Source organism: Pelecanus crispus, chromosome 5, assembly GCF_030463565.1.
Source record: "Pelecanus crispus isolate bPelCri1 chromosome 5, bPelCri1.pri, whole genome shotgun sequence".
NCBI classification, from domain to species: Eukaryota; Metazoa; Chordata; class Aves; order Pelecaniformes; family Pelecanidae; genus Pelecanus; species Pelecanus crispus.
The window spans coordinates 7,714,679-7,729,559 of NC_134647.1; the positions used below are offsets into that span (position 1 = coordinate 7,714,679).

Below are 14,881 nucleotides of genomic sequence, written 5' to 3' on the forward strand. Positions count from 1 at the left end.
TAGTCTATAGGACTTATGCTCTTAGAGCTTACACAAGTTTTATACCTGTATATACCCATTCACTTTAATTGAACTATCCCAAATTTATATCACAATAAAAGAAAGTAGAATCACCTCCTATGTATTTAAGCTTTTTAAGCGCTTAATCTAATCCCTTCAGAACAAATAACCAAAAGCAAAATAAAGCACAAAGCTCTGGAGTCCTACATGCAGTTAAAGTGTTTTATTTTCTTGCATTTAAACTATTGATTGAAGAAGTTATTGTAAACTTCAGCCATAAAATTAAAAGGCCTTCCCATTTAACAGCAAATTTACACTAATTGCCATGTACCTGTGGTGGGACCTTTAACTTGTAGCCTTGCTATGGACATAGAGGTAATACTTAACAGAGCAGTTTTGAAGCTGAAGGTTTTGGGTTTTTTTCCTCCCTCTGGATCCTTTTAGGAAGCTGGAATATAACTTCACCCATTTCCCCCAGCTGAGTACAACTCTGCAAGTGCTACCTCTTGAGCTGCTGCTTTTCTGTGTTGGTGGATGTAGTCAGCAATACGTACCTTCGTTCAGTCATGGGGTGCTGCCTGTTCCTGCATTAAAAAACAGCCTCTAGAGAATCCCCTTCCTTCTCCTGCTCAGGGACTTGCTCTCTTTCTGGTCTATGTCCTCACCCGTTTTCTTTGCCATGGCTGGAATGTGCTTTCGAAAATTCTTGCCCAAAGAATAAAGCTAAAGGAAAGGCAACTTGTTTTAAAATCAACCAAAAAATAGTGGAGCAGATTTCCAGGAACTGGGAAAGTAAACAGGACTCTCACTCTAAAAGATTTTATGGCTAATCTGATTAGGCAAACAAAAGCCAGAAAGAACGAACAAACGGTTTGTGTTGAGACCTGACAAATGAGGGAGAGCGCCTTTTATTGCTGATACTGAATCTCCTTAAATTAATCACCTTCTTGTAAGGGGAAGAAAGAAAAGATAACTGTTTGGTAAGCCTCAGCAAAGCCACAGATGAGGTAGCATATATTTAAGTGGGAAAAAAGCACAGTCTTTCTAGGTATTACACGGCAAAGAGAATATGTTCAAATAAGGAGATCAGGAGCATCAAAGACTTCTTACATTATTTCACAGAGATTAACACAACATCCCTCTATGGCTGAAAGCTACTGCTTTCCAGTGTGAAGTACTTCCAGCATCTTGGTCATCCATTCCCAAACACCATCACCAAATCACCAGCCTGTAAACTACAACATGGAGCGATAACATCCTTTACCAGCTGCTGACACTTAAATAATATACTTAAAAATGTTTGACTTTTGTTCATTAACACAAAATTATGGCCCCCACAGCCTTACATCCGGCAGACCCACAGCACATACTGCAATGTTACAGCTTTTCCTTCCTGCTCGTTTCTGAAGTATTGAAAGGCCAAATCAAAGTCTACTAACGAGGCGCTACTGTAAAATTCTTCTCAACGCTGCACAGTATGAGAAGGTCATAGCCTACCCCCTGCGTTTTGAGCTATTACATCCCTAGAAATAACAATTAACTAAATACCAGAGAATTTTTTTTTTTTAATATTTTTAGCTAAGTGACTCTATTAACCTGTAAGTCTAATGTTATTTTTCTGGGTTAGTTCATTAGGCAGTCCATCCTAGCTCATGCAGATACTTCACCAGACATGGTGCCTGAAGGACTGAAGGTGTGCAGGTATGGCAGGATGGGGAAGATTTAAGAGTTCATAAGCTCCTGAAAACCGGGGCATAGCAGCAATATACCAAAAGAACAACAGGTTTCCTTCCATATAAAGAGTGGCACCATGAAAAAATTATCAGCATTATGCAGGTTCTCACCTTCTGGGCTCTCCTGGCTACCAAGCAAGCTACAATCATTTGCACTTTAATATGGTGCAATGTCAAAAGTGGAAGAACTGAGAAACTAGGGACAGACACGTGTCTGTTCGCTCCCCGATTAACTACCGGCTGGCCTATCCCAATCAGGTGTCACCTGCACCCACGCGCCTATACAAAATCAGCGAGACAATGTGTTAATCTATTGTCTTTGAAATTGATGTGCGTTTGGGCAGGAGCAAAAATCACTCTGTAAGAGCCTTTTCGTAGGATGTAATCAAGCAACAGAATTTTTTTTTTATACTGCCTCTCTTCTGCTAGCAGGGTGCATAAAAATGATCAGCATTTGCTTTTGAATGAACCCAACAATATAGCGATACTTTTACAGGTTACGCCTTCCTAAGGAATGTATCTTGCAAAGGCTTTATCAAAGGTTTTGGCAGTATCTGGCAAAGCCCCAGAAACTCATGACTTGATCACTGAATAGACCTCCTATTAGACAGACTCATTCACAGACAGGGAGATTTGTCTGCATGCATATAAAATTTTATCAATCTTGAAGCATTTTACAGTCAATCTCAGAACATGTCACATGAAAAATTAAACAATATTTTATTTCCTTTGCAAAGCAAACTAGCAACACCCTATGCTAGCCTGGCCAAGCATAACGGCGTGGATTTGCAGACCAGAAAGGCGAGATCCTCACCTTCCGCCAGAACAAAGATTGCCATAAACCAGGCAAGCACTCAGGGACTGCAGTTTCCCATTTCAAGAAGTACCCAGAGGGAAGCAGAGCAAAGTCCAAGCTATTGCCTCTGATCAGTTCCCATCTTCCTCAAGGAGGACTGGGATTTTTTTATGGGGAGATGAAGGGGAATCATTAAATCTTATGTAAAAATTACAATTTCAAAGCCAGTAAAAGCACAGCCATGGAGACCTGCCCAGTCTCTGTGCAGCTGAGGAAATTCTACGAAAACGCAATCAGTGTGAAAGACCCTTCAGAGAACAAAAGTATCTGCTCTCAGTTTTTAAAATACGAGAATACAAACCGTAGTGGATGTAATTTAAACTTATTTCTATATAGAAATGTAATTATTGTAATAGCAATAATGATAATAGCAACAATTACAAGAATATTACTAACAATAAATAATACTGCTAATCATAGTTAACAATGATCAAATCAATGATCTTTTAGACACAGAGAGAAAGGAAGACACGCGACCCTCTCCACGCACAAACACTGAGCGAGGAAGATTTGCTTTACACAAGGCGGTCATCAAACAGGGGCTGCTTTACTGCCAAAAATTGGGCCAAAAGCACTCGCTATACCTGGGGCAAGGCTGCAGCAGCTCTTTCCCTCCCATGCTGCACGCTTCCTTCTCTTCTAGCTCCGGGCATTGCTTCCCAGCGCCCACCGCCACGTGCCGCACGCCTCGGTGCCGGCTCCGAAAGCCCGGGGTGAGATCTCCCCAGCCGCAGGTCCGCGAGCAGGCGCTCCACGCAGACCACTCGGACGTTTCACAGTCTTTAGCGATGACACAGGACTTGAAGGTCAAAGGGACAGGATCTTGCACGCAGAGGCTGCGATAAGAACACAGTAAAACAACTGAGGAGGTCTTGCTTAATAGATTTCTTTCTTTTTTTTTTTTCCCCAAGCCAAACCCCCAAAGAAGAAATCCATAGACATTTGGGGTAAATCAGAAGACCTGCATCAACACCAATACAATGAAAGTAAGAGGAGCTGTAATGCAGTGCACATAACGCATTTCCAGGGAGTTCTAGGTGCAATCGCGCATGCCGAGTAGCTTGCAAATAATATACCTCCATTTATTTCAACTTAAAACAAATGCGAAAGGCAGTGTACTTGCTCCTGTGCAGTTCGAATGTCACAGTTTATCCAGGACAGAAAATAAAAGCCAAGCCCAAGAGAAATACTGCCACTGGTAACCGTAGCCATCACCCCACGCACAGGACTAGCTGTCTGCCATCTGTCCACCTGTCCAGGTGTCAGCATACCCTGCTGAGCAACTCCGCTCTTTTAAAACATAATTAGTCACACACTAATAAGAAAGCTGTTCGTTCTGTGAGGCTGTTATCACACAAACGCTGTCAAACAAGGCCAGAGGGTTTCCAAACCTGACAAACCACCAGAGACCCACGAATGCTGCGACTGTGGCGGTATTTTGGGACTCAATTACTCCTGCTGACATTAGGACATGATCTTCATTCATTCTGTAACACATCAAGACACCACACAACGCCCAATACAATGGAAAACCAAATTTTAAGAGCTGCCAACTGTTGAGGTTTGATATCAGGACACAAAGCCCCAGAATAAAATTTTTAAGAGTTCCAAAGTTAAAACAGCTTTTCACAATATAGAAAAGTATGGCAAATGTAGCAAAAACTTCTGGGAGAAGACAAACCTCGAGACTAAGGCCACCATCCTTCCTCGCTCCTCAGCCAGCTGATGGTTCTCCTGCCCAGCGCGCACTGGGAGGGACGCCACAGAGCACGGCTGCTGCTGCTCTACCTCACCCCAACCGCAGATCAACCAAAGAGCCACCACGCGTCTCCCAAAAAAGGGAGAAAAACCTTTCTTGTCTCTCAAAACCCTTAGACAGCTGAGGTAACAGAGTGGGAAGGGATATACCAAAAGAGGACTGAGGTACGTACGAGCAGAGACATCACTGAAGCACCACAAAGGATGGTATGGGGCAAAAAAAAGATGAAACCCAGAAAAAAGGAGTCACCAGGAGGAAAGGAACCAAGATTTTCTGACTTCTGCTTAGTGTTATACGGATGATGCAAATCGGCCTCTGAAATTAAGACCATACATGAACTCAGTGTGAACTCTCTCCAAGTTTGTCTTCTTCAGCCTCCGGTTGCTCCTGGTCAGGCTTTTGCCAACTGTAAGGAGCAAATGCATGTACACTTAAAAGGTGTGAAATCCAGAGCTGCTACCAGGGAACCAACCTCACTTGGTATTACTTACATCGCAGTTTGACTAACCTAATTTTCTCTAAAGAAAATAGACTGGGGCAATCATTTCAGGATTGCAGGGCAGTCTCACAGGGGGAGCAGAGAAGATAATTCACTTGCTTCTCCTCCAGTCTAGAAATTGGTCCTGTTTTCACAAAGGTCAATAGGAATATTCCCACTGATACCTGATCAGGTTTGACTAGACCCTCAACTACCAGCAAAATACAGCATTTAGTGGCTTACATTTATACTTACAAAAAAAACAAAAAAACCCACCCAAAAAACCCCAACCTGATTAATTTCACAGGTGCTGTGAGGATGAATTTACTGAGGTTTATTTTAACGCCTTCATAAACAGCCTGTGATCTAGCCCCTTCAAAATAAAATTATTTTTGCTTACAACTCAAAAACATTTCTCATGCCTCTATTACATGTCAAATGCAATCAATTGCAAAGCTGTCTCTGGTACATAACATCAACACTATTGAAGGAAGGACTGAAAAGCAATAGTCATTATATCTGTACTTACTAACCCAGGGATTTTGAGTCTTGTCTGAAGCATTAAGTTAGGTGGAGTCACATGAATGGTAACTCTATTTCCCTTTCAATACTTCTTCAACAGTTATCAGGTGAGCCACCTGTGCCACGACATTAACAAGAAACAAGAACTCCTGATTTTGAGTGTATAAAAATAGTAGCACATACAAATCACTGCCCTAACCGATTGTACTAGAAAACTAGAGTTTATCTAAGAACACAGCATGGAGGGTAACAGATCCCACATTTTAAAGAGTGATCAGAACTTTGCATTCAGATACCAGTACGAAAACCCAAATCCATTTTTCAGGTTGCACCACTGCAAAGGAGATTTAAGTCTGGACTGATCTTTACTGAAATATCAAACAAAATGAAGCCTTTGAAAAGCTGCTTTGGGGTGTTCTTTAAAATTAATATTGCTAGCCCCATTTCTTAGCGAGACAATACCTACAATACCTCTCCTAATGGATTCAAACCTATGCCAACACTGGCCACAAAAGCCATCTCTGCCCAGCAATCACCCTTGCTATTTGCAAAAGCCTTTGAAGCGTGGAAAGACTGAATAGCTGTTTTTTTCCCTGAAAATTCCTCCACCGCTCCTACTACAAAAGGCTAAAAAGATAACTTTGTTGACCTTAAGGTGAACAAGATGCGGAGCGGGCAATTTCCACCCTTCTGCTCGAGTAGATGTTTTTGAGGGAGAATTACATGCAACCACTTAATAGAAAGTGAATCTACCTTGTACCTACTCATTCAGAGCCTCAAAGTCAAATTAATTGTGACACCAAGCAACGCAAAGACAAATGTAAAAACATGCTTTTCCATGAAATTCAGACACAGTCCTTCACGTTGCGGATGTATTTAGCACAATCTAGTACAGATAAAGCCCAGACGTGCGAGACACTCGCTGATCTGAGGCTGCAGACTAGACATGGATTTGCACTGCTCTGGCTGTATCCGAACCGGCAGGGAGAGGAAGGAGGTCTTGGGGATGGGAGATACTACATAAGCCTTGTTTTTAAACTAGCTTTCCACGTATTAACTTATCAGGCTAGATCTTCCTCTTCGAAGTCAATCTAGCAACTGTGATATAGTAGGGTACTTACATGACTGATGCTTTTTTCTCTCTTACACACTTGGATTGATACTGTAAAACTGCAGGAATTGTTTCACAACGTACCTTACGTCACCCGTGGTGTAAGATGGATCCGTTAGTTAGCAGACAAGAGCAGCACGAAGCCTCACTCCCTCAAGCGGCAGAGAGCCCTCTTACCCTCTTGTGTACTGAAGGGGAATAAACCACATATAAAAAAAAAAAAAACCACTAAACCAACGGAAACCTACTCGTGCCTCTTTCACACTCGCACAGTCCTGGAGCTACACGCAGAAAAGCAAGAAGAGGAGGCGGCAAAGCCGCCCCGCGCACCACCCCTGCCGTGCAGCTCCACGTCCCCCACGACTGCGTATCTGCAGGCTGCGGCCGAGGGACGAGCGCTGCTCTTCTCCACCTCCAGCCACACTCTCCCCAACAAGGTACAGTAATTGGGCAGCCCCGGGCCGAACCACACCACCTTTCTGTTCTGGATAAAAAGTAACTCACCAAAAAATAGTAAATTTTCCAAAAGCTCAGTGCATCTGTGCTACATGCCTTACAGGCACGCAGTCATCGCATTCACCACAAGGAAATGAGTGGAAAGATGTCTATCGGCAGGAAAAAGGAGCAAGACCATCCAGGAGCAGTGCATCATTAAATCAGGTTGGGCACAGCACAGAAATTATGCCTGGTTTCCTTTCCCAACCGTATCAGTGCATTCAGAGCGAAAGGTGAATGCATTTCCTTACATTAGAGGATGAGACAGGTGGTGGTTGCTGTTGAACTTTTCATACTGAAAGATGAATCTCCCAAATAATGTGACGCATTAAGAAGCTATCGCCGTGCCCGCGCTGCTGGTACGGAAGGCAGCAGCAGGAGGACAGGCTCCCGCTTCAGCAGCCAGGCTCTTCCCCAGCCGCTCAGAAAGGCTCCTGAGAAGCGGCAAGCCTGACGGGGGCACGCACGCTCAAACCCACACGCCGCAGAGCAAGAAAATCCTCAAGTGAGCTAAGATACACTGATAACAACCCATTTTCTTTTTTTCCTTTTTTCTAACATCGTCTCCTTTTCTGTACTCAATAACCCAACCTTACAGGCTGCTGGAATAAACACTACCTTGCTCTTTGCACTTGGCTAATAAAATTGGGGTCTGTTAACAGACATGGTCTTGCCATGTTTCTAACAGCATCCAAACACTGTTTGCCCTTAAGAAACTCGCAATCAGTGTTAACAGGCATACTTTCCAGGATTCATAATGTATTTTAGGGTCCTCAAGGGCTGCCAGGGCTATTTTGGATACTGGTGATACCATATATTCTATCTGTGGAGCGGAGGCTTCTTTGGCAGAAGGAACACCAGCCCCTTCTGCACCAGGGAGGTAAGGAAGATGGGGAATATTTGCCTGCCACACAGCTGACCAAAGGGAAAGGGAGCTGGGAGACCTAGAATCCAAACACACACAGGGCTTTGGTGTCTAAGATGTCTAAGGTTTGGTGTCTCCAAAACTTAATGCACCAGATCTTCTGTTTCACTTAAAAATAAACACTGACTTACATTTGCGCTACCTAGGCAGACACTGAAATCTTAGGGCTACAAAGCAGCTGGCTTTCAGCACAAGTTGAAAACAGAAGAAAAAAGCCCAATCATTATTGGACACTATTTCTAAAATGTTATTGAAATGAAAAAAGCAGTCACTGTTCCTTTGTTTCATGTACTTTTATTAAAAAGCAAAGGAAACGAGAGACAAAACTTTTTAAAAGAACACTAGAAAATACAATCTTCTTATCCAATAGTTCAGGGATTTGTTTTCAAGCCTGAGCACCCAGGCTTGATTCCTACTTCTGCTGGGAGGAAAGCGAGCACACATGTCCTCTCCCAGATCAGAATCGTAGCCATCAAATAGCATATCACAGCACAGCGTTTCCACCGCCGGACTGCAAAATTTTGTGTTCATCCAGAGAACAGAAGAAAAGTCAAAACTAGAAATTGCAAATAATTTTTTCCTAAAAACGTACAACAGCACAGTGGTTAGGCACAATCCACTAGGAAATGGATAATGGAAATTCAGATTACAGAGGCAAACAGAAGAGCTGAATGCTGCTCTGCCTCAGCCTTGATGGATGGGTTACCCCTTGACTAAGTTTGACCTGAATTTTCACTTACAAAGGCAAAGTAAACAGAAACCCAAATCCAACTCTATTATATCACTGTTGTCATCTTACACAGAGAATGAAAAGTTTAAGAAATATATACCTAAACCGACACCTAATCCAAATAATAATAACAAAATAGCCCCTAAAACTGTTTACTCCTGACTTTAACTTCTCAGTATGCTTAGTGATCACACACATCAGGTTAGAAAATCAGGTTAAATTTATTTAGCATTTCAATGTCTAGCTATGGGTAGCCATTTTACTAAATTACAATTTAGTGTCGAACCTAAATAACTTTTTTTTTTTTAAAAAAAAAAAAAGGAACACAAGTGCCTTTGTCTCACTATTCAGGAGATTTTTACAACTGTGCCAAGACAGAAAACGAAAAAAAGCAGAAGTTCTAGCACATTCATTTCCTGCAACTTTTTCAGAGATTTTTTTTTTAAAATGCATGGAAGTGCTTATGTTTGAATTTGTTACTGGGTATGAGATTTAATGCAAAATTAAAACTCTTTTCTGAAATAGAATGAAAACTGAATTCTATCTGAAATAGTATGAAAAAAAAAGTCCAGCTTTTTAAAATAGTATTTAAAAGCTTCAAATCAGAGCCATAAAATCATTGTATTTTGGTGTTATTCCTTTTATTTTCACAAATATAAAGTTTCTAGACCAAAATTATTTCTGAGCAGAAATGAACCTGCCTCAAGGTCTACTGATGTTGTGCTGTTGAAGTGTCTTCACGTGTTTTCAAAAAGGTCCATCCCTCCCTTTCCTCTTCCCTTCTCCCATTTCCTTCCATTTTGACAAATGTAGAACCTCCAAACTGAAAAAAAGATTTCATCAGAAACATTCCTCAGCTCTGTTTCCCTGATACAGCATGTCCAATCTTCCACGCTTTTGTGCTTCTCTCCAAGTCATTCCCATTTCCAGTTTTTAACCTTTAAAATTGCTAGGATTTTTGCTTGCACCTTTAAGGCTGGTACGGACACACAGATCTTCGCAGGACCAATTATTCACATGAAAAAAAATATTTTCCTTATAACACAAAGGATTCTTCAGCTCCTAGCCGAGGGTTTACTGTAAAACCAACGGATCCTCTTTCCAGGGTTCAACGGCATAACTTAGGCATCAGTGAAGAACTGAAAAGAAGTATCAGGCACATTTCCCGCTGCTGCTACCTATTTCACAAGAGAAAGGACACCCCGTCTGCCGTTCCCATCGGACACCCCATCTGCTGTTCCCATCAACGGCAAACCCGTTAGCGAAGAGGCCAAATGACTGTCCTGCCAGTAATCCGGCACCGGTAAGAAGTGAATGCCTTCAATCTTTTAGTCTTTAAAAACCAGCTTGCACCCGAGCCCACCAAAATCCAATTCTCGGCAAAAGACCGTTCTTCCACGCCGAGGGGCGCAGCCGGTGCCCCCTCCCATCAGTGAGCACAGCGGCTGCTGCTGCTCGCCGGCCTCGCCGGCCGCTCCACAGCCCTCAGATCAGACACCAGTAAATGAAACAACCTTGATAATAAATTAGGCACCTTTGCCACTGCATTATAAATTAGGAGGCAAGATGAGCATACGGTTCCTCTCCTCACGCAGTCTTTGAGCAGTCAGGGGTAGTTAGCTGACCGCTCCCGATGCCGCTTGCCTGCAAGAATCAGGGTGGTGGCGAAGCCCGGGCAGACCAGCAGCTCAGAGCCCGCCGTTAATCATAGAATCATAGAATTGTTTAGGTTGGAAAAGACCTTTAAGATCATCCAGTCCAACCATTAACCTACACTACCAAGTCTACTCTAAGCCAATCAAGGGTAGACTAGACTAAAAGCATGTTAAAGCACATCTTGGGATATTCTTCTCTCTTGCCTCAGTTTTCCAGAAATTTAATTTGTCCCTTCTCATTGGTACATACTCGACGGGATTAGTCGAAATAGGAAACCTCGGCCGGGAAAATGAAAAAGCACAAGGCAGGCGCCTCTTTCCAGTTTTACAGCAGACGCTTGGCCGCCTGCCAAACCCCGCTAGAGGGCTATGCAAATGCCTTCACTCTTCTTTATCAATAGCCAAAACATCCTCGCTCTTGTAAAGCGACATCTGCAAGATTGGGTCCATTCTTCAGAAGAATGGCAGCAAATATGCTGCACAACAAAATGAGGAGGACGTGACTGGGGGATGCTGAAAGGGGGTTGTTGTCAGGGGTATTTGGTATCAGTGACACTCCAGCCCTGGAATTAAACACGGACTGGATTTTAGGCTGGATTTTTATGTTTGGCTTTTAGGTCCAAAAGGAGAAAGGAAAAGTGTGTGACTACCTGGACACGGTAACGTGGCGTGACCTTTTGTCCTCTATTCAATCCATGGGCTTTCCTCTTGTGTTGGGAGTAAGAGTAAGGGATGGGTCAGGCTTAGCTCTCTGCAGTAAATCTGAGACACGGCCTCAGCAGAAAAAGTCTGCCAGGAGGCAGCTAATGGAGTTGTACGCTCAAAAAAAGGGGCTAGATCAGCAAAAAAACCCAGAAAGGAGCAAGGAAGGAGACAGCTCAATCAGGGGTAGAGTCATTAAAACTAAAGCTCCCAGGACCCTCTGCACTGTCATGCAGAAATTCAATGTATAACTCACACAGCAGAACAACAAAGAGAAAACATTTATAAAAAGTGTCTCCCATTCCCCATTCTTACAGCAAATATAGCAGCGAGCGTGTGAGGGCAGAGTGAGAGAAAATTTAACAAAGTCAGGATCCCCTTCCCAGAGCCTCTGATAAGGAATGAGATACAAGAGGCAGAAGAACAGCTAACAAGTGTTAGCAGACATAAACCTGCTGCTGGTCGCACGGCGGCATAAATCACAAGTGACTCCATTAAAGTCAAGCAACTACATGAGCATAAAATCTGTATATTTAGAATCAGCATATATTTAGAGACAAGTAATAAAGTCAAGATGTTAGAAACTGCTGGAACAGTTCATAAAGCTTGACTTTTTTCCAACCAATAAAAAAAAATAATCTGTACTCTGCTACAGGTGTAGTAGAAGGGGGTATGAAAAAGGCTAGAATTTATATTTTCACCTCAGTATGTGTGCAAAGCCGCTGCAGACATTAACAGGGGTAGAGAATTGGACATAAAATAACCCTTCTCTCTGCCATTTGAGTTTGCGCAGGTGCTAGGAGCTATCGACTACTGAGAAACAGATTGATTTCTGCAAAATTCAGGAGCAGGATTTTTCAAGAACTTTTAATATCCCTGAAAAACAGACCGTGAGAAGTTCTCCAGAAATCTTGACTTTCTCAGAACTCAATTTCTCAGTCATCTACAGCTCCTGGCACCTGCCCAAATCCCACCTGAAGTCAAGTGGCAGAGCTTAGATAGTTTAAATTTAAATGCGAGAAATGGAGAGAATAAATCTTCCCATTATTTGCTGCACATTACTGTAACCTTCACATTTGAATTACAGCAAAGCAACCTACATAGACTAAGAGAAATTGTTAGATAAAACACATGAGGACAGAAAGAAAAGCAAGTCACGTATCTAGTATCCGCACCCAAGAGTCGCATCCAAGAGTTACATCCAGGCGGGAAGGCTCCTCAGTAAGCAGGAGGACAACCATAGGTTCGCTCACTGATCTACCCTTCCAAGAAATACCTTCTAGTAAATTCGCAAGGCCAAACTGTTCAGACTTATTTTACCCAGTGTTGATTTGTAAGAATGAAGGAGTTTAAGTTGGTGCAATTTTAGCTTCTTCTGCCAAATATATGCAGTACATGACCAAGAATAAAACCTTCCCCTCGCACAGCCAGGGCCCGGCAACAGTGCAAAGTGATCTATAATTCCATTTCCCCGATGTTTCCTCAAAACAACAACAAAAAAAATAGAAGAGAATTATTAAAAACATAAAATGAGTTAAGCAGTCACAAATCATAGAAGTATGCAAAATATTCAGCATATGTTAGCTCTTTGCAAGAAGGGAATTAAATAAGAAGACCATAAAGAAAACACGTAAAAATTTGCATTGAAAACTCAAGAACGCGAGCGCGTTCGCTGCGGTGCTGGCACGCAGAGCAAGCGCTCCATCAAACAAATCCGCTGGGGATGAAATAAAAGACGAAGCACCCTTACCTCAGCACTGCGTTTTTTCCATCGCTCCTTACACACCTGACCTGCCTGGTTTGGTAGCCGATCTCCACCTCCCCAGCACGGTGGTGGGCTTTATAGCCTTGATGTCCGGACGTGCTTCGCTCTCCAGAGTCCGAACCGAAATCCGGCATAGTCCTCCCCACCCGGTCGCCGTCTTTAGGATGGGGCAGCTGGCATTCGCCCCAAGACCCAACTCGGAGGCTGTAGGTGTGCTCCTCCTCCCCGAGAGGACAGGCGGGAGTGCCGCAGGCTCTGGACTCGGTCAGATTCGGGCACGGGGCACCTCCATAGAGAGGAGGAGCGATGACGGCCCGTGTCCGGTGCTGCAAGCTCTTGGCGCAGCCCGTCCCGCACTCGGACCAGCCAGAGAACTCGGACACGACGCAGTCCCGCGGGCAGGGCACCAGGCAGGCTTGCTCGGCGGGCGGCTGTGGCGTGAAATGCTCACATATTTCGCTGGCGACAACGGTTCTGTTCAGCTTCTGGAGGCAGCGGACGCTCCGGCGCTGCAGCCCGTGCTGCGCGGTGATGCAAGCCCCGGCTCCCGCCTCACCGCCAGCAAAGGGCACGAGCCCACACCTGTCCCATCCTGAAACCTCCCACTCGAACAGCTCCAGGTGCCAGTCGCAGACTCTAAAGCACCTTCTTTGGCTTTCGGGTTTGTCCTTCTGGGCGCAGTTCGCGTGGTACGTTGTCCAGCCCTCCGTGTGGGTGCACCAGACGGCCCGACTCCGAACGCCCCCCGAGCCGCAGTCACCCACGCACCGGCCCCAGTGACCTGCAAAAGAGGGAGTGTTGAGAAATGCCATGCAATGCCACTGCACGGGTCCGTCCGGACACCCAGTAGCACCCAAACCATGCCCTGCCAGGTATTAAAAAGCAAATAACTACCAGCTACTCCCCAAAATTGTTTAAAAGCTTCCTAAAGGCTGCAAGTCATTTCTCCTGCCAGTGTACTCCCATCACTAGACCACTCAGAGAAACTCGCGGGGAAAAAAAAAAATGCCCCACAACATCTCAAATTAAAGGCAGGCCAGGCAGATTTCTGCAGCAGTAAAATGCATCCCAATGCCTGAGGAAATAGGAATATTTAATTTCACTCGTACAAATGAATATAAAAATGATCATAAAGGAACAATCATCTAATAGGAAAAGAAAGTCATGTTAGATAAGAAGAAAACAGTCTTAATAGAGCAATTAGTCAACGGAATAAACTGCACTGGGAAGCAGCTGAATCATCATCGGCGGTGATAAAATGGTGAGGATAAACGCTACGAAAATAAGAACATATTCTTAATAGGAGTTCGAAGCGGAGGAACGGACTTGCTAGGATAGCGTAGGCACTGCAGGACAGGTCCCGCAGGGTGCTGCTCTGAGAGCAGAGCCCCCAAGCAGAGAAGGCACCTCACGTGCGTCGACTTCTGAATTACCCTGGGACGTGCATCGGGCAAGTCGCTTCCGTTTGCAGCACGTGGCACTGTTAGAGGTGGTAAAGCTAGTTATTCGGGGAGAGACACGAAACCAAAATTAAACCCAGTGATGTCATTTTTAGTTCGGGAGCACATTAACATATGTATGTAATCGTATGAATCTTATTTGAGGATTTGCAAGTGAACTTAATCAGACAAGGCTAAACAGAAAGATTTTTCTGTGACAATATTATTCGACAAAAATCCACCAAGCTAAGAAAATAATCTGAGGGCTATAAAGTACAGAATTGCTTGCAAACCAAAGAGAAAAGCTAGAGAAAAAGCACTCGGGCTGAATCTTAACGTATTAAAAGGATTTTGATGATCATGTCTCAAGAGGGTCTCATCTCATTTCTATGTTTAAAAACTTTCCAATGCCTCATAACAGAGCCATTTCGCTCGGTAAGAACATCACATGTGTAATTCTCACTTGAAAATACCCTGCAACTACCCTATCTTTTGTATTTTTTCAAGGCAGAAAATGAACTTGCAATAAATAGGTCGATTTATATTAAGAAATGCTACTCCAGTCAAGTTTTTTAAAATTGATTTTAAAACTACCGGAATCAGTTACATGCTTACACTACAAAACCAAAGACACACATAAAAACCAAAACCAGCCCCATAATGGCTGCAATTATAATAGCAGGTATTCATTCAGCTGCTGGCGGTTTTGTT

The 14,881-nt window shown here is 43.6% G+C and overlaps 1 protein-coding gene across 1 annotated transcript in view; it reads right to left on the bottom strand.

Moving 5' to 3' along the window:
* THSD7B (thrombospondin type 1 domain containing 7B) overlaps nucleotides 1-14,881 on the bottom strand; it is a 273,031-nt gene that overhangs the window by 204,797 nt on the left and 53,353 nt on the right. Inside the window, exons 2-3 of the mRNA XM_075710897.1 lie at nucleotides 12,717-13,512; nucleotides 3,174-3,425 (exon numbers count right to left, since the gene is read on the bottom strand). Coding sequence (XP_075567012.1) covers nucleotides 3,174-3,425; nucleotides 12,717-13,512 — 1,048 coding nt within the window. The remainder of the gene's footprint in view (nucleotides 1-3,173; nucleotides 3,426-12,716; nucleotides 13,513-14,881) is intronic.